At 49.0% G+C, this 19,675-nt stretch overlaps 2 protein-coding genes across 2 annotated transcripts; both read left to right on the top strand.

Annotated features, from left to right (window-relative positions):
* Nucleotides 1-191: 191 nt before the first annotated feature.
* Nucleotides 192-19,489, top strand: LOC122379728. Its single transcript, XM_043362133.1, has 6 exons — nucleotides 192-391; nucleotides 11,410-11,526; nucleotides 12,268-12,384; nucleotides 15,053-16,435; nucleotides 16,666-16,967; nucleotides 17,832-19,489. The coding sequence occupies exons 4-6, from the start codon at nucleotides 15,340-15,342 to the stop codon at nucleotides 18,519-18,521; spliced, it is 2,088 nt and encodes a 695-aa protein (XP_043218068.1). The 5' UTR covers nucleotides 192-391; nucleotides 11,410-11,526; nucleotides 12,268-12,384; nucleotides 15,053-15,339; the 3' UTR covers nucleotides 18,522-19,489.
* Nucleotides 5,943-6,383, top strand: LOC122379722 (cuticle protein 19-like). Its single transcript, XM_043362127.1, has one exon. The coding sequence runs from the start codon at nucleotides 5,943-5,945 to the stop codon at nucleotides 6,381-6,383; it is 441 nt and encodes a 146-aa protein (XP_043218062.1).
* Nucleotides 19,490-19,675: the final 186 nt, after the last annotated feature.

Here is a 19,675-nt window from a genome sequence, read left to right on the forward strand (position 1 = left end):
ATTTTTTTAAAATATATTTTTGTCTTTTAAAATTTAATTATAATAATCAAGATTTGAAAATTGCATTGTAGGAAAAAATATAATAAATGCTTCAACTTTTATTATACTCCTATATTTTTTCTTATTTTGCAATGTTGTTTACAAATGCCTCTAGCCGGCCTTGAGCCAGCCAGCTGAGCCAGCCTAGCGCAGGTAGCAGAAGCACAACCCGGCCCAAATTGCTGGTATTTTGACCTAATTGAGGTATAAATGGTGTATATCCTTCACTCAATATACCCTGGTATATCCTCTTAGGATAAAGGAGGCGTATCTTGAAGATATGCGGTACTATTACAGGCCTCTCAAATAACTTACAGGGCAAGGGATATACGGAATACGGAAACGAAATAAGGTAAGGATGAAGAAGCATGATCCCCAAGGAAGCATGTCATCATAGGACCTGAAATTTGACATGTAGGTATTATCCGTTATGTTTTATTGCATGGTCAGGATTGGCGTGACTTTCAAATGCATTAGGCAAGGGCTGCTACCTACGGCATACCAGTAGTGTATAGTGACGTCGGCATGTTTACTGGGTACTGGACCAGTACCTACCCAGTAAAGATGCAGACATCGGCCCGACGTCGGCAAACATCGGGGTGACGTCGGCATCTCGGCATCGGCATGCCCAAGGCATGCCGACGTCGGTCCGACCTCGGTTCGACGTCGGCTGGATGTCGGGTACGCCCGCATGTACCGACGTCCAGCCGAGGTCCAGCCGACGTCGGGGCGACGTCGGACCGACATCGGCCGCTGTTTTGACCGTTAGAATAATATAAAATGCATGTTTCATGTTTCATAAAGAGCTTCTGTATTCAAAATATTCTCAGGAAAGTCAAATCTTCCTGCACGCCGCAACCCTCTGATCCGGACTGGACGGGAAACTTAACCCGCGCCCTGGTGGGGTCTGTTTATAACGCGACCTGGTGGGGGGGGGGGGGGCTATTTTTTGCCCCCCCCCCTCGTATCTCCGAAACTACTGGACGGATCCGCAAAATTCAAACGGCGTTCGAAAGGCCTGTCAAATTTGTCGAAGGAAACCAAATTTCATTGACCTCGAGGTCACCGATGACGTCACAGGTCAGGTCAAAGATGAAATGTTTCACCGCTCACGGGTCTTCTAGGGAATGCGCTATAACACCGAGGAAAACGCAGTTTGTCGAGAATCAGCGGTAGGGCGTCAGTTGCCTAGTAGATATGTTGCTATTAGAGGTCACTGGCAATACCAGGTCAGGTCACAGGTCAGGTCACATGAGCCCAACTTTACTAAGGTTGTGTGATACATGTTTTATGGCCAATTTTTCATTTCCAACTCAATGGTGTTGGTTATAAGACTATCAGGTACGGCTTAGGTCACTTTCTGGTGAAGTTCAGGTCAAGGTCAGGTCAAGGTCAGGCCAAGGTCAGGCCAAAAAAGGTCAAATTTTAAAGTTGATAGTTTTGCATAAAATGGGTATTGATTCGATGCAGCTCGTCACGGGGAGTCTAATGGTGGTCTTTGTTTTGCACTACGGGGTGTAGAATTGCTAAAAATTGAGTTTGAAAATTTGACGTCAACAAATTTTGAACAGTTTTTTCGCCATAACTTCGCCAAAAAAAGAGGTATCAATCTCAAATTTGGTATGTGGATGGAACACGGTAAGGACTATCACATATATTCCGGTTTTTGCGAAATTCAAAAAACTTTTTTGATTTTTCGATTATTATTTCCAAAAAAATCTATTTTTTTATTTTTGGGGGTCAAAATCCAAAAATTTCAAAAATCCGAGACAGCAGTTTTGTAGCCCTGTCCAATCTACAGCTTTTATGTCTTTATCATTTTTCTGTATTTGCAAAGCTATAGGCCTGACAGCTCTTCCCGCGAAACCCTTTTTTGGGTCGAAAACGGCAGAACATGACGTCACTCTGACGTCATTTCCGGCCAACCTATCATAGCCTTTGGAAAAATTTTTGGTCACAATGTGTAAAATTGATGTCCGGGAGGGTACTGAAAGTTTGGTGACGATCGGCGCAGCGGTGTTCTGGAGATATATGGAAAAGTCTGGAGGGGGGGGGGGGCAAAAAATAGCCCCCCCACCAGGTCGCGGGTTAATCCCATTTCATTTGGGATTGCCCGCAAGCCGAGCTCGCCCGTAGCCGGGTGCGGTGAGTGCTTGAGGGCTGCTCGGCCTATCCTTTGGTCAGGCTCAGCCCCGGCAACTCACCAGGGCCGGTCCCAGTTCATATAGAAAGGCCAGTCGGCAAGTGTTATTTTGCCAAAGTGCCCGACATATCAAAGGGACACTTTTGGAAACGTTGGTGCAGGTGTGTAAGGGTGGCTATATGAATCCATTTGTGGGGTCGCCCTTTCCAATAAGTGTCACGTAACAGCAATGGGATTCTAGGTATATGAACTGGACCCAGGGTGCTCCCCAAGACCAATGTCTCCATCCTATCATTCTTCCGGCTCTGAAATGGTCTTGTCAGACCGAAAGGGCATAACCCAACAAAACAAACCGGGTTCGCCACATGACTGCCAGGCTGCGTGGTGTAGTGGTTAGCGCGCTAGCCTCGCGTACAAATGACTCGCGCGGCTCGAAACCCGTCGCCGGCTGATGCTTTTGGCGCGTTGTCCCAGTAAACATGCCAACGTCGGTGACTGGGGGGTTCGAATCCCGCCGCCGGTTGATATTTTTGGCGCGTTGTCCCAGTAAACATGCCGACGTCGGCCCCGTCGGTCCAACGACAAACGATCTCGTCAACCTCGGCAAACGACCTCGGCCCGACGTCGGCTCGACGTCGGCTGGACTTCGGCTGGACGTCGGTACATGCGGGCGTACCCGACGTTCAGCCGATGTCGGGCCGAGGTTGAACCGACTTTGGGCCGACGTCGGGCCGAGCCTCGGCCCGACGTCGGGCCGACGTCGGCATGTTAACTGGGTAGGTAGCAGTCGTCATCGGCGGTCGCTGGGCCTCCGCTCCGCGCCATCGGGCATCGGCCAGCCGCGGGAAGGGGGCAACTAGTAGCCGCCCCCCCCCCTTCTCCGACGATATCGGCGGCCGGCGCTATATGTAGAAATAAAGAAGTGGAACTTTGCGCAGACATTCTGAATAGCTAGCCAAAATTCTGTCCAACTTTGGTGTCGATAACATTTGAAAGGACGTCACAGTGAGTTGACGTCAGAAGTCGAATCAGTCTGGAGCTGCTTAGTTTCCGCGCGACATATCCGATGTATAGGGCTGAATATGCAGGATCATAAACTAGTCAGGAACGAGCTAAAGGGTACGATCAATGATGACAGCAGGTGCTTAACGTTGCGTTTCATGCTCAGTGACATCAGAAACGCTCTATATCGGAAAAGGACAAAACTTTTTTACGTCACTGTGACGTCCTCTTAAGTGCTACAACCACCAAACTTTCATCAAATATTGCCTAGGTATTCTTTTGAAGCTCTAGCAAGTTTCATGTTCATATATTATCAGGTTTCGGAGATAGCACACAAAACGTAAGGTGGGAGGGACAACTTCATGCCCCCTCAGCGGCTAACCGGTGCCGGTGCAGGTGCTCGTCGCCAGCGGCGCCGTGCCGTAGGGGAGGGGTGTTTGAACACCCCCACCCCACCCCATCTCACTAAGTTCCCAGGCCACGCGGTCAGCGGTATTCAAAAGAGCTTAAAGGTAGTGTGCCAGCTTTCTTGGACCGTATGGAGTTAATGGCCCAGATAAGGAGAACCGGATTTTTAGAACTTATCCATACCTTCAAAACTCATGGAAACGTCTTAAATTCTTCAAATTTTGAGTACCCCAGTGCGAAATTCGCCCCGACGGGTTGTCGGTCGTACCCCAACCACATTTCACACCACTATGAACAATAAATGCACACACTGAAATCGCTATTACCGATATGCTCATCCAATCAAGTTTCGATAAACCCGTTCATCATCATCTCCCGCGGTTTCGAACACGCCTGTTAGGTGGCTTCTGATGCTCGTCGAGGTCGGAATTTCCAAATACGCGTGGTGCGTCGGGCCGCGCGCTCTGACTTCGGCCAAGAAAAATGCGTCAGCTGATCATTGTCATTTCTGCCACTTGCGTGTGGTGAAATGGGGTCATAACTTATAAGACGGCTTTTTCATATCAATTATTTTACATAAAATCATATTTCAAACCATAAATAATGTTCGACAGCCAAATAAAAGAAACAATACAATACGGGCTTACAGTTTAAGGCTCGACATTGTGTTGTCTACGATTAGACAGCTGATAACTCATTCCCGTACGTCGTATGGTCGTAACACTATAATGACCTTTGCTTATTGTCACAAGTGCGCCGCATTCGCGATTGTTGCCCGACGCCTGTTTGCAGGTGAGCCCACTACAGTTGTTATACATATCTAAAAACCGAAAAACTTTTAGGCGAAAAAGGCACTATTCCAGGCCCATTTTTGATTTTTTTTGCGATATTAGGTAAAAACAGAAGCTTCTTATCCTAGGAAAAATAAAATGGGAAATCTTTCAAAGGTGGCACACTACCTTTAAAAACGTTATGAAGATATGATTGCATTCGTTTTTTAGGTCAGATCGAAGTTCAGGTCACCAGAGGTCATAAAATGTCTCATTCTGATCATGTCAACTTTTTATGGCGATTACCAACCGGCACATAATTCGGAAGCGATTGAATAGAGCTACATGCATCGAGGAAAGGACCAAAGCTGCATTCAATGGCTCTAGTTGAAAGCTGATACTGGCTGAGATTTGACCACAACGGCTCAGTCTGCAGAGAGGAAAACTAATTAAATCGACGTTTTTGTGTCACCTTTTTTCTGGAGGGGGAGCTCTTATAAGAGCTCGTGCCTCGTGCGCCGGGTCGCATAAGACCCGGCGCACGAGGCACGATGACGGTGATGGCTTAGCACCTCAACTCATGGTTATGTGTATAGGGCCCCATACCTAATCAAATTTTGGTTACTTTCCACCAGTCCACGATACGCCGACAGGGGCACCACCACTGGATCTTTGGTTTTCCGGAGCCGCCCCGCGTAATTTCGTTTCCTTAGTGGAGCTGTGTGCATTTTTGAGTAGGACCCCCGTCGCCCCCCCCCCCCCAATGAAACTGTGGCTAAGCCGTAAGCCGTTGCACGCTAAGGCGCTCCCATGAACCCTCGGCCTACGCCCGTATTTGTATTGGCGTTTTTGCAGCGGCTTACGTATCCATCTATAGGCCACGGCCTTTGGCCTAAACAAATGAGGAGGGGGAGGGGGGGGGATCGGAAACTTTCGCGGCGCAGTTGGCCCTGATTGTGCTAAATGAGCCTATTGATAAGGTATTGCTCGAGACAAGCTCAGGCTGATTACCGCTATCCAAGTAAACCTTACCGCACGGCGAGGGCTCAAATGTAAATCGGGATTCGGGTGGCATGGCCCCTTATCCATAGCTCGTCTCCTTCCATTGCCCTCAAATGTGATTGGTTTCGAAAATTAAGCGCAGAAATAATGCTCAACAAAATTTAAGGGTTACCTATTAATTACGCTCGAGGCTGAGTACTCCGAAGCTCGAAACCGAAAGAGCTCTCGCATCTCTGACTACATACGTATAACACCGTGTACACACCGTACATATAGTCTGGCTCGATAATGTTACACTGAAGAACGGAAGAGCCTGGGCATTGAGCCGTTGCCCGCCATGCGTTTGGGGCAGCGGGGCGGGCGCTGTCTCCCAGTCTGACCAGCCTCGGCCGGCCGCCGCCCGCCCGCGCCATAAACAGCAGCAAGAACATGTCTTGACGGCCAGCCGGGGGTCAAGGGGTGCCGCCCAGGCTCACCAATGACCTGGCTCATGGTGGGGGTGGGGCAGGTATATAAGACCGGCCAGCCCCCTCGGCCGACATCAGACACCCAGCAGCCGCTCCCATCCAGCTCCAACCATGCAGCTCCTCGTGCTAGCCGCCCTGGTGGCCGTCGCCACCGCCGGAGCGCCCCTCGCCCACGGCAAAGTCGGCATCGTCGCGCAGGACTACATCGAGCCGCGGCCGTACCACTTCCAGTACGCCGTCGACGACCCCGACTACGGCCCCATGATGGCGCAGGCTGAGGAGTCCAACGGAAACGGACTCACCGAGGGCTACTACACCGTCAACCTGCCCGACGGCCGCACCCAGCACGTCAAGTACGTCGTGGACGGGTACAACGGCTTCAACGCCGAGGTCAGCTACGCCGGCCTGGCGGCCCACCCGCAGGTGCCCAAGGGTATCGCTCAGCCCGTGTACGGAGGTCACGCCCTGAGGCCCATCGTTGGCAAGGCCCTGGTCGCCAAGCCCGTCATTAGCAAGGCTGTGGTCGCCAAGCCCCTCATTGGTCTGCACTAGAATCGTCCTCTTACGTTGTCAAGGTTTTGACCTCGTATTGTAACTGTATTATATTCTGTAAATATATGTAAGAAGATCCGACAGAATGTTTACGGCTACAGCAGTATATACCCGACGTAGATCGCGGGTAGACACCTTTTCTAATTGGGTGCTGGAAGCAGAGCTCAAAAAGATTGCCGTTCTGCCGAGGTTTCAGGTGACACAGAAAGGGGGTAAAGGATCCCGACGAGAGACACAAATCTACTCGTCGTACCGTCGCTTTCATCTCACCCATGTAATAAACCATGAGTTTGTAATTACTTCAAAGAAAAGGTTATAACTAGTGTAAAATAGTGTTGAGTAAGTAATACCATACCTGAGGTAGGGCTGGCCGGGCTGGCTCATGACGCTTTGTCTTTTTTTTGGCACAACATCGTTTTCAGCCTGTCTTTGGCCGTTCCGGCTTTCTTGGCCTTCGGCAGAACCGCCGGACGAGCAGGGCCTATGGACCAATCAACGGTGTCTCGCGTCTCCCGGGAGACATTATGAGACACGCCAAGATTCTCGGCGGAAGTTGGAATTTGGAAACTTGGCCCTTGGCGCAATTCTAATCTGGCAGCAGGACATGTTTGAATCCGTTGGATTTCTATGCGGGCACACAGGCGCGGAGCTTCGTGTGGTATTCGCCTTTTGTTTGTGGTTTTGTGTAGTTTTGTGCCTGCTTTGTTTGGATGCTGGCATCAGCTCACGAGAGAGGGCTCTGGTATTAACTGGATAATTCGCCAGCTGACGCCGTATGGTGGCGCTAGTGGAGCAGCACCATATGACGTCAGCAGAAAACACCGTGAGCAGCTATGAAATGGGAACGAGCACCACGGAAATATCGAAAGGTGATGGACATGTACTGACTTTGGTCATTCAAGTACCACCAACACCATACAAAAACCATATAATATTATCAAGACTGATTCTGGAATCGATTTGTTCGGGTATTTAAAACACACAAAAAATGTTTGTTACCGAATTCTGAAACAGTATAAGGATATTCTTGTTCCTTACTTTTGCCTTGTGGAGTACTTTTACTTGCTTTCTAGTGCGCCCATCACTATCTTGAAATCTGGATTGCAACGCTGTAGGAAAACTTTATTTCATTTGTCATTTCTTCCACTTTTGAGCAGTGATAATTTATTTGGGTTTATACATTCAATAATGAAGACGGCTCCTAACTTTTTAGGGATCTGCAGTGGCTCTGAGAGTAAAATCAGATATTTTCTAGAAACTTGAGGCCACTATTTTCTTATATGCTAGATAATATACAAATATTGACATGTAAAGAATGATACGGGTGTATAATTCTGCATAAATATCAATTCAAAGTATTTAAATTTTTCAAGAACCTTTTTAATTCTTCCATAATGACTTCTTTCAATACAAGCTGGAAGCAATTTCAATCAATAAAGCAGCACAAGGCAGTACATTGAGCTACAATGATCCATAACCAATCGGCACCTGCAATTTGATTGATCTTCGAGATGTACCCTGCCTGTTTCCTGACTTTCCCTTTTCGTTGTACTGGGTGAAGTGAATATTCTGTGAATATTCTTCTGACAGTCAGTTTTTAATCCTACATTATGTTGTCAATCAGATTTAATTGGTTCAAAAACCGTCGTAGTCCGTCTCATTCGCAGTCTACATCTCCACATGCGCACCCATACATGCTCAAAATTTTCACTACGTATGTACTATGTACCCTGCAGCGTATCCTGATGAAAAATGTTTTGTTGAAATCAGAGACACTTCCCAAGGTAGGCCATAGTACATGGCCATATATTTAAGTCAAAACAGATAAACAGATAAACACAATTCCAATCATCAAGTCAACCAGCATCGACAATCTGCACATAAGTTCTAAACCTATTGTAAGACTACTTTGTATTCAAACTTTGTATTGCAGAAGGGTGGAAGCTGCATGGAATTATGCGACAATTTCAGCGTGCATCCACGCTCGAAAGAGCAGGGTTAATTGTAACAATGTCAATACCATAATAACGTAATTGTAGGTGTTGTGATTCGGTTGTCTCTTGTCTGTGCTGGCCATTGCGCGGGCGGTCCAGCGGCGGAACTCGGCTTCGCCGCCGTGGCGCGCTGGCAGTTGCTTCTTCTTCTTCTTCTGCATCCCATTGCCAACCCGCTCAGGGGGGCGGCGGCGCAGGCGGGTCGAGCGGCGGCTCGGTCCGCCCAACATCCTCGATGAAGGTGACGACCTTCGTCGCCGGGCCGCCGAGGACGTCGACCAGGCGAGGGTCGACACCCCAGCGGCGGCGGCGGGCCGCCTCATAGGCCGGACAATCGGTCAGTAGGTGCGCCGCGCGGTCGGGCTCCCCGCACGCGGGGCATTCGTCGTCGGCTTCCGGGCCAATCTTGTGGAGCGTGTCACGGGTCAGCGGTGATGTGCCGGTCCTCAGCTGGGACAGCGTCACCGACCCCAGCGCGCCAGGGAGTCGTGGCCAGGCGTGGGGTCCGGGTGCGGGTGGGCAGCGGTTGCCCTCTGTCGCGACAGCTCCCGGACATGGCGCGTGACGGCGGCCCGCGCACTCGACAGGTCGATCGGTGCGCTGTCTTGGTCGCCCGCCGTGGCCTCGCCAGCCAGGAGGTCGGCGGTTTCGTTGCCGTCCAGCCCGGCATGGCCTGGCACCCACTGGAGCACCGTCTCGGTGCCGTTCTCGGTGAGGGTGCTCAGCACTCAGCAGCCTCCACACCTCGGCGGCCAGGGCCATGGTCTGGTTAGCTGGGCCGCGGCCAAGTAGTTGGAGCCCAGACCTTGAGTCGGTGAGGAGGCGGACCGACTTGGTCGATGCCAACTCCCCGTCCTCCAGGCCGGCCACAGCCGCGAACGCCTCGCGCATGGCGGTCAGTTCTGCTCTTAGGCTGGAGCAGACCGCCCCTGCAGGAGCGCGCACGGTCTCTTCTCTGTTGAGGTGGTGGAACTGGATCAGCGCCTGCGCCGCCCTGTTCCGTCCGCCGCGAGCCGAGCCGTCCGACCAGATAGTGACGTCCGGGTGCGGGAGCTCTGCAATGGCTCGCAGGGCAGCTTCCCTGCGGACTGCAGGCGGGTCCGACCGGCGGGTGGCCACGGGCAGGTCCACCCTGAAGGTGATGCCGCTGCGGTGGCCCAGCCATGGCGGGTCGCAGCTGTAGAACGCCGAACCTGTAACACAATAGAATTGCAATTGTAACAAAGACCTGCATGGTCAGCACACATCTGTCATCTGCAGTGACTGTCATCCCAAGTTGGTATGAATTGGCACAAAGTTGGGTCATGGTAGCACTAGCAGACGTAGCACAAGCTGTTGTGATATGCCATACCGTAGGACTAGGTCGTAGGTTGTAAATTTTAGGTTTAAGGCTGTAGGTTGTAGGTCAGGTTAGGTAAGGTTTGGTTAGAAAGACCCATTCTCGTGCATCGGGCAGCTTGTGCTACATCTACCTTACCAATACCCAATTTGGATTCCCAAAATTGATGGCAAACAGGCTTTTTGTATAACAAGTGTGGTTAATTGTTCTAATCCCCGCTGCAATGTGAGGGTAACTGCTTTTCTACAATCACAAAATTTGAATTCATATAGGTAGGTGTTTACATGTTCAGAAAATGATACAAAATATGACACGATTATAGCTGCAACTGGATAATGGATACCAACCTCAACTAAAAGTTTCTGCAGCCTTATAACCTAACAAATGACTAAATTGCCAAAATAAATCCCTTAGTACAATAGCTTGACTCTAAAAAATAACAGAAATTTTGCATGCAGACCCTCTGAAATGGAGGGTTTATGAAAAGTAACAAAAATAAACATTCACCAATATCAATATGTTGTTATAAATTTCATATGTAGCATAAGCGCCAATACTGCCTTCATTTACAATGTTGCTACTGTTTTCCACTCACAAACGCTGCCCTCCGTGGACAGCAGCAGCAGCAGTGAAACGTCACCCGTGGTGTGACATCATCACCCATGACGTAATGGAAATCCAGTTGTTACCAAGGCCCACGAGAGACCTTCGATCCCTTGTCTTACCCCGTGTTTATCATGCGTATGTCATTGTGAGTCGTTATCGCGGCCATGAAGCGTACGCTTTGTGAAGACTCAGACACTGTGACTTGAGATGGGACTGGCGAGTCACAGAAGGTAAGAATCCGACCATGCTATCCCAGTGCTTCACCTTGCTAAATGTATCAGTGAGAATCTACATGTAGTCACAATCAGTCCAAGACAGGCCCAAAAAGCACAAAAGAAATTTTATGTATTGGTATGAGCAAAATTTGAGCTTGGATCCTTGATATGGAAATAAATGTCTAAATTGCGAATTTCACTTTTAACCTGTCCATTGTCCAACTGGGATAAAAGTCTTCTTCCTAACACATGGGTGTAGGAACCTCATGAAAAGTGTGTGTGTGTTGGGGGGGGGGGGGTGGAGGCAAAACTTCAACGTCACTGTTTGGGAGCCCGAATACCCCTATGAAGAAATGCTTTGCAGTTTTGTGCTCATCTCACCTTGCTGAACCATTTCCATTTTCCTGCTGTAAGTTTTGTATTTAAATAAAAAATAAAGATTTTGCTTTTTAAAAATGGCTGAAAAGTGGGGGCCATGCCCCCCGGACCCCCTGTTCATACACCTATGTCCAAACATACTGAAATACTGGACTTATCAATGTTTGTTATGCTATCAGCAATTATCTAAAAACACCTACAAGGCTAGGTTAGGGTATGAGTCCAAATGCCTGCCATTACATCAAGCTGGGCATTGGGATTTTTACCCTACCTAGGTTTATGTGCTTTAGATTTGAGGACTATGGGTTCGCAGCTAATATTGGGTCTGGCTTGTGTTGAAGGGGCACATGTAGTGCATAGACAGTCCAATATTTTGATTTATCTATCTGGGGCAGTACCTGGAGATTGCCATGGAGCCATGTAGAACATGAACAACTGTGTGTCAAAAGGTCTTTGGGCATTTTAGCTCACACCCACTATGACTTTCTTTACAGGTCCTGTGCCAGACCAGCAAGGGGATAACCCCAGAGTGGTGGATGCAGGGCCTGTGCAAGAGCTCCAACCCCATGTGGAGTCAGCACCAAGAGGAGCTGCAGTGAGCTCTGCAACAGGTTAGTGGTCAAAGAGCATGATCAATTCTTGTTGGATCTCTGGACAGGCATTCTGCTTACCTAGGTACCATAAATTCTTTACATAGAATCAATGTTTTGGAGGAAAACTTCTGTTCTTAGATTCCAGAAAGTGACCTGTGCTTATTGCATCTTAAGGTGAAGAAAGATCAATCAGCTTGATGTTTGTAGGTACATGATTATGGGAAATGATACTATCATGTTGGATTTGAATAAGCAATCTTCAATGGTATTACTGAATCTCTGCTCTGAAGAGATCTCTAAATGGACCAAAGGATTTTCTGGGTGAATATTGTGCATATTTGCAATAGATGATTGAATATTTCAATGAACTCATAAAAACACAATTTTTCTCTAATGAGTGGAATCTCAATCAGTTTATTTTATATTTTGCAGTGTTATGCATTTAAATTGTATAATATGCGTGAGAGCTGGAGAGTGGAGACACCATGGAAATTATGTCCTTCCACATACTTTCCTGGCTTCAGGGAAATGACCAATATGGTGGTGTGGATTGTTGTCTAAACTGAATTTGTTTTCAGAGAGACTCCACACCAATCTTGGCCAAGTCTTTAACATATGGCTTTGCTATATTTTGTATAAAATCACCAAAATGACCAAAATCTGCAGCCAAAATAGTATGATTGCACTCAGAGCATGAAAAATTGTGTGTCAACACCTCATGTGCATTTTAGCTCACACCCACTATGACTTTCTTTACAGGTGCTGTGCCAGACCAGCAAGGGGATAACCCCAGAGTGGTGGATGCAGGGCCTGTGCAAGAGCTCCAACCCCATGTGGAGTCAGCACCAAGAGGAGCTGCAGTGAGCTCTGCAACAGGTTAGTGGTCAAAGCACATGCTTGCTTATTGCTTAATACACGCTTTGGAAGGGGTCTAACAATTACATGCCATGGAGGGGGGGGGGGGTGGGAGAATCTGCCCCTTCTGTATTCTGGGCTCCCAAAAGAGCTATAAAGACAAAATTTGGTGGATATGTGTTTGAATGAGCAATCTTCAAAGATATTACTAGATCTATAATCTAAAGAGAGGGGCGGTGGGGAACTCTTTGGTGTACAGATTACATGGGTCGAAAATTTACCACAAGGTGTGTACTTGATTAACGGTCAGGTACTGACAATTTTGCGGCGCTGCGAGCCGCCGTTTTATGCTTTGGATCCATGACCCATGATTTTTTTTTGGATCTTGGCAATGACTGTTCTTGCCTGTATATAATTACGAGCGAGCGAGGTGTAGTAGAATAGCAGAAATTTCTGAGTATGAGCGGCTGGCCGGCCGTGGTCACGCTTTTGCAAAGCTTTTATCATCATCATCATCATCATCATTTATTTCGTTTGGAACTCCGTATTCACGGCTATTCTGTCCAAGTGTCAATACATAAATACATATACGCTGAATGGTAAAGATGTTAAAGGAAAAAAAGTACAGCACGTATGACGTGGTATCACACATTATAAGAGCCTAAAGCGCCCTCCTAAAGCGCCTGCGACACCCAGCAGACGTTTTACTGTCACGCACATCCAGGGCCAGTGAGTTCCAGCGTGCAACGGCGCGGTACCGGAAGAACCGCCGCGCCTGCTCGGTGCGGGGTTTCGGCAGCTGGAGCAGGTCGCTCTCAGTGGCACGAGTCTCCCTACTAGAGACGTCACTGCGGCGCTCGAGCCGCTCCGAGAGACACCTCGGCGCACTGGTATTGTTAACCAAGTAGTGAACAACACCGCAGTCACTCTCCGCCACAAGCTCGTCTATCTGGGGCCACCCGAGCTCCTCCAACAGCGGAGTCACGTGTGCTGAGCGGCGCGCTCCCATAACCACCTGTGCGCAGTGATTAATAACTCGCTGCACGCGGCGACGCTGAACAACGCCACAGCCCGACCAGACCGACAAACAGTAGCGGATGTGGGGGAAGATCAGCATCTCAACGATTAGTTTCTTCACTTCTTTCGGTAAGCATCGCGAAGATTTACACAGTCCTCCTAATGTGGCGTAGCATCGGCGAATCACCTCCGTCACATGTGGCTCAAAGGTCAAGCCAGAGTCGACAATTACACCCAATACCTTAATGCTAGCGGAAGTTTGAATAACATCATCTCCAAACTGTACATTAAAATCAAAGTCAAGCTGCCTCCTACGTGATTTTACAACTAACAGTTCGGTCTTTTTGGGGTTGATTTTTAGGCAGTTTTGAACAAACCAATGACTCGCAATGTCTAAAGTACATTCGGTATCTGTCTTCAGCTCTAAAATTCGCTTCGGTGATGCTAGATGTAAAAACTGAACGTCATCGGCGTACATCACTATTTTGGAGTCGACATAGGACGCAAGATCGTTTGAAAATAGCAAAAATAAGATCGGTCCCAAAAGTGATCCCTGTATCACGCCGTGGGTGATTGGCTTCACCTCCTCACCACCCCGCACCATCTGGCACCTGTCACTCAGCCAGTCACGGAACCAGTGTGCGCTAATGCCGTACCAGCCCAGCTTTTCCAGGAGCCGGGGATGCTGGACACTGTCAAAAGCCTTGCTAGTGTCGGCGGTCGTGAGAGAACCGATGAGACCGTCATCCAGACCATCCATGAGAAAACTGACAGTATCCAGCATCGCCGACTCCGTGGATCGGCCGGGCCGGAAGCCGTGCTGCACCTCGGAGAGAATATTGTGCGTGAGCAGGTAAGTCATCAGCTGACCGCAAACAACACTCTCAGCGACCTTAGCAACAGTTGACAGGAGCGACAGCGGACGATAGTTAGACGGGTCATCCATCGAGCCAGACTTATGCAACGGTATGACATGAGCCACTTTCCAGTCGGCGGGTAACTTTCCAGACACCAGCGACGAGTTAATGACCTTTAACAGATGCGGGCCTATCACTGCATATCACTGCATCTTATGCATCTCAGCAACCACTTGTACTAGCGGTAATTGTTGTAGGGTAGCTTTATTCCTGCTACCAAGTATAGGGTTATTTTCGATACATGTGGGTGACCGCCATGTGCAAAACGAAGAGTTGTCAGGTTTGTAACAATTGCAATATCTCGGTAACTACTGGGACAATTGCGCTGAAACTTGGCATGTAGGTAGGCACCCACTAGGCAATACATTTCCATGTGCCACAGTTGGGGCGACTACTGCTCGTGCGCACGTGCAGGGGATCGATTCCAGCTCTCGAGAACGGCTAAACCGAATGGTGTCGAATTTGGTACACGGTTGGGGTCAAGTTAGTAGGGTGCCGTTCAAAAGTAATTTAGGCCCAATTTTCCACGTGCGTAAGTGCATTGTGCCGCTCCGAGACCCCGAGAACGGCTGGGCCGATTGCGCCCAAATTTGGTACACTGCTTTAGACCGCTTAGTAGGGTGCCGTGCACAAGTCAGTTGGAAGTACCCCTTTGCAATTCCGCACAAGCAAAGCTCACCCTCTTGGTCGCTCGTTTATCGCCCCAAATTACATTTTACTGGTTTATATTAAGTGCTTTCTCTTTCTGTTTTCAGAGACTGTCATAGCTCCTGCTCAGCCGCACGGGTGTCAACTGGAGCCACGAGTCGCGAACCTGGAGAAGGATCAGCAACGTTTGTTCCATCTGGTCAAGAACGCCGGGGAGAAGGCACCACCTCCGGCCGAAGCCTCGTCAACAGGCGCTTATGACTTCGCTCTACTCCATCACGCTCGCGACATATCGGACGTGAAGAAAGCGGCGCAGAACCACATCATCTGTCTTCCTGACGATAATCTGGTCTACTGTGCAGTCTGTCGACCAGATTTCGATGCCTCCAACACCATGAGTAAGGGAGGAAAAGCGGGCCTAATCAAGTACGAATTCAGTACTGGGACATCCTTTCCTAAGCCAGCTGTCATGCCAACGGCCTTTAGTCGGCTGAAGGAGAGTGTGAGAGAACACCTGATAAGCAAGACACACAAAAGGTGCCTCGAAGCGAAGACAAGGGACAGTGAGAAGGAGGCGAAAGCAGCCAGGTTGCAAGGGTCTGTGTCCTACAGGGTCATCAGAACTGCATACCACGTAATCAAACACTCGATGCCGCAGTTGCAGTTTGAGAAGATGATTACGTTGCAGGACATCAACGGCCTGAACATGGGGAACATAGGTCACAGCTTCATGCAGATGAATCGCTTCCGCAGAGAGTTCTTTCTGGAGGTGCTCGAGCTGCTGACCCGCCACATCTCCAGAACAGCATGTGTCGCCGTCATGGCCGACAAGGTTACAGTGAAGCACCGGACCATAGATATAACGGCTGTCATGGCCGTTGTACCCGAGGCTCCAAGCGGACATCTCATTCAGAGCTTCGTTGTTGGTGCACCTGTCGTTAAGAAACACGATGGAACTTCACTGGCCAACGGCTGGATCAAAACGCTGGCGGCCGTCGGCATCAAAAGCCCCAAGCAGATCGCTGCCATATGCACAGACGGGCAGTATCACGGGCTGTCAGTGCCCAGCAAATTCTTGGAGCAGCTGGCGAAGACGCAGGAGGACGTTCGCGAGAGGTCGATGTCGCCCTGTGTGCCCATGCTGTGGGATGGAGCACACCTACTTGCTCTGGCTGAGGACTCTGCCAAAGATGAAGATAAGTGCCTCTGGGTGTGGGCCGTCGTAAACTCAATCACAAGAGTAACTAAGAGGCACACGACAGGAAAAGGCCGCGAGCTGCTCCGAAACGCCCAGAAGAAGCTGGGGCTGAAGAAGAAGTGCCCCCGCCTGTGGTCAACGACGCGGTTCGCTCCCCACGCCGCTGCCGTCCTGAAGACGTTCCTGTACAACATGCCCGCGTATCTACACTGTCTGGAAGCGGAGTACAGGACGTCGACGGCAAGGCCAGATGCCATCGAAGTACTGAGGAACGACCTTCGTCTACTGAGAGGTGAGCTAACGACTTGGCTTCCACAACTTTTTTGTACTTCTGTTTTACCATGCATTAAACTTTCGTTTTTACTTTCGTCGAACATTTATCGTATTGTGTCGAGGAGGGGGGGGGGGGGAGGCTATAATATGAAATTTGACAAGATGTGATCTTGTCACTTTTGAAGAAAACTGGCTAAGAAAGTACATTTTTATTGTAACATTGACAAGTGTTTTTTCATGACTTTGCAGACGACGTGTGCTTCCGGGGTCAGGTGGCCGCGCTTCTGGACGTGTACCAGGTGCTAGCGGCGGGCAGCCGGGACCTGCAGAGCCTACAGAAGCTGCCGTGGGAGCGGCAGGGCGATTTCGCTGACATGGTGGGAAAGCTGACGGCAATGGCAGGTGCCCTGAAGGCGGCCGTTCGTCCCAAGAGGTCAGGTGCCTTGAGTACCCAGGCTATCAGCGAGATGCTGCAGGAGGCGGACGAAGAGGAGCTGCCAGAACTGTGGCCGAACTTTGCAAGTCACCGCCCAAAGCTACACGCAAGAGAGGTAAGTGCCACCTGGTGTCCTCTAGGTGCGTTTTGAGGCCGGATTCATCCAAATGCTTGGTCTGGCTAGCCTGTGTCTCAGCTTGCTGTTAGATTAAAAGTGCACAAGGGACCAGGCCAGCGAGTGAGAAGCGAAGCGAGTGATAGTTGTCGACGAATGTGTTGTAATATGTGCCGCGAGACCCGACCGACCGTCGTCTTTTTAGAGATATCCTGGCCAACTACGAGGCCGATAGGCTCGTGGTCTTCGTTTTTGGCTACCCACACATCATGGCTCAGCCATTGGTCGTTTCATTCATTGGTTTTGATGAGTTTTATTACCCCTACGTTTTTAACATCGTCTTTGACTTTACGTTTGTGTTCTTACACATTTTACCTCTTTTCCCAAGTTTTGTATTGCAGTGAGCGTTTTTTTCTCTCCAGTTAGACTTTCTATTTTGGTAATGGTAATAGAAAAGTATCCCTAGTCGGCCATACCACATAGCAATTTTTACCCATGGAAACAATACCAGCTTAACCATCTGTCAAAGGCACATAAATGAGTAACAGTAATATTTGACGTAATTGGTTAGGGTCATGACTCATGGTTTCTCAATTCTCATGTATAAAAAACTATCAAGTAATTCGCTTAAAACGAATCGTGGGCATGCGTGCGCTCATTGTAATGGTACGAGCTGTTTGATCGTATTATATAAACTGATTTACTTGTTCTCTTACGTGCGCGCTCATTTCCCTGCGGGGTGCCTGCGTTGTACCAAACAACAACACGTCAAGATTGCACTTTACTTTGTAACATGTAACAACAAAATATTTAAAGCATTGAAAGTTATCTGCGAATTTTTAAAAGGAATTTTGATGTTCCTAGGTGGAGCAAGTGATCACCTTCACTGAGGCGCTCGCCCGACACTCAGCCAGGCGGGAGGAGGGCGTCAACAAGGCCGGTGAGCGGAAGGGCTCCAGCAACCTGCGCCTGATCAAGGCCATGCCCCATGTGCGGATGGTGGCAGATCTGGACCAGCTCTCGTCATCACCCACCTCAGGGGTCGTCGATGACATGCTGAAGAGCGTCGATCGACTTAGGTCAGATGGCCTGATACCTGAGACAGGCTCTACAGAAAGGATGCGGGATGCCATGCTGGCCTCATACAAGGTTATCCGCGCAGAACGAATGAACAAACCAAATCAAGGCAACCAGGACCTGTTCAAAATTATCTGGCAGCGTGCGGAACAGGACATCAAGCCGTATATCAACCTGGTCACCCGCCTGTGGCTGATTTCGCCGTGCGAAAGCGTGGTTGAGAGCATGGGCTCTGTCGTCGCGGACGTATTCGGGGAGCACAGGAACCTGAAGCATGCAAACGCTGCGATGGAACTGGTGGTTCGATGGAACGGCCCAGATCTAGCGAGTGCTGATGCACTGATACAGGCCGTAGTGCGCTCACCGCGAGAAAACTTTAACTTCGTGCGGAGACACACACAGTCGAAGATCGACGGGGAAAGTTCTGTGGTGTTGAAGCACAAGAAGAAGTGTCCGCGAGCATCAGTTTTTCGTTAGAGTAGCGCACTACGACCTGTACCAGTACATCAGCACTCGCTGGATCTGAGACTTTCCATCGAACAACCAGTTCCATCGCAGCGTTTGCATGCTGTGATGTCATTTACAGAAAATCGGCATACCGATACCAAAACAAATACCAAAAACCGAACCGACTTGGGAAATCGAAAGAAATACCTTTTTTACTAACTTCACAGCCTCTTGTACGCGAGGAATCATTAAGAGCGAGCGCAGCGAGCTAAGTCTTACGCATGTTGCATAGAAATTCCTGAGTGGGAGCGGCCGGCCGTATGAGACCGGTTGGGAGGGTGCCGTGCATAAGTCAGTTGGATGTAGTCCGTTGGCCTCTCAATTCCGCACGTGCAAGGCTCACACGCTCGCTCGCTCGTTTGTCACCCCAAAAAACTTTTACTGGTACTGCTGACAAAATACCAGAATATTATAATTGAACTGCCAAATACCAAATTGGTATCGGTTTGGTATCGGTACACCAAAAAGTTGGTATCCGATTCACATCTCTACTTTAGATCTCTTCGTCGTTCTGTTGTCCACTGACGAGTTGACGCTCAGTTTCCGCACACCACAGCAGAACCGCATTCTGGATAAAGCGTGAGGATAAACTATGCAGGTATTGTTTGCTATTGTTGTATGGTAGTGTTTGTTTTTCGAGTACCTACATGCTTTTTTGTAAATGAAGCTCGCATGATTGACAGCAGAATATTGTACAAAGGTGGGTGCATGGGAAGGCAGCCTGATCTGATGTTCGAATTTGGAAGCCTTCGGTTTCTGAATGTGAAGGCAATGATAAGTTGTGTGATGATATGTTGTGTTGTGATGGATGCTGAAGGGTGAAATGTGATTGATGTCAAGTTCGTTGGCGCGGCTGATGAGTTCGATGACCTGGAGTACGAGCCTTTCCTCTGTTATATAAATTGACGGACAATAGACCAGCTGTGTTCTGATCTGAATCTGATTCTACCTATTTCGGACGTCTGACTGAAAGAGAGAATAAGTCACACCCATATTTTTGAATCTGGAATGACAAAAGTTCGGGAGACACACTTTGGGTGCTGGAAATTCTCCGGTGACACAGAACAGCTTTTTTTTACCTCTGGCTGGAAGTTCCGATGAAACTTCCAGGAAGCATCCAGCGG

This window comes from Amphibalanus amphitrite, unplaced genomic scaffold (assembly GCF_019059575.1).
Source record: "Amphibalanus amphitrite isolate SeventyFive unplaced genomic scaffold, NRLGWU_Aamphi_draft 000083F_arrow, whole genome shotgun sequence".
Classification (NCBI taxonomy): Eukaryota; Metazoa; Arthropoda; class Thecostraca; order Balanomorpha; family Balanidae; genus Amphibalanus; species Amphibalanus amphitrite.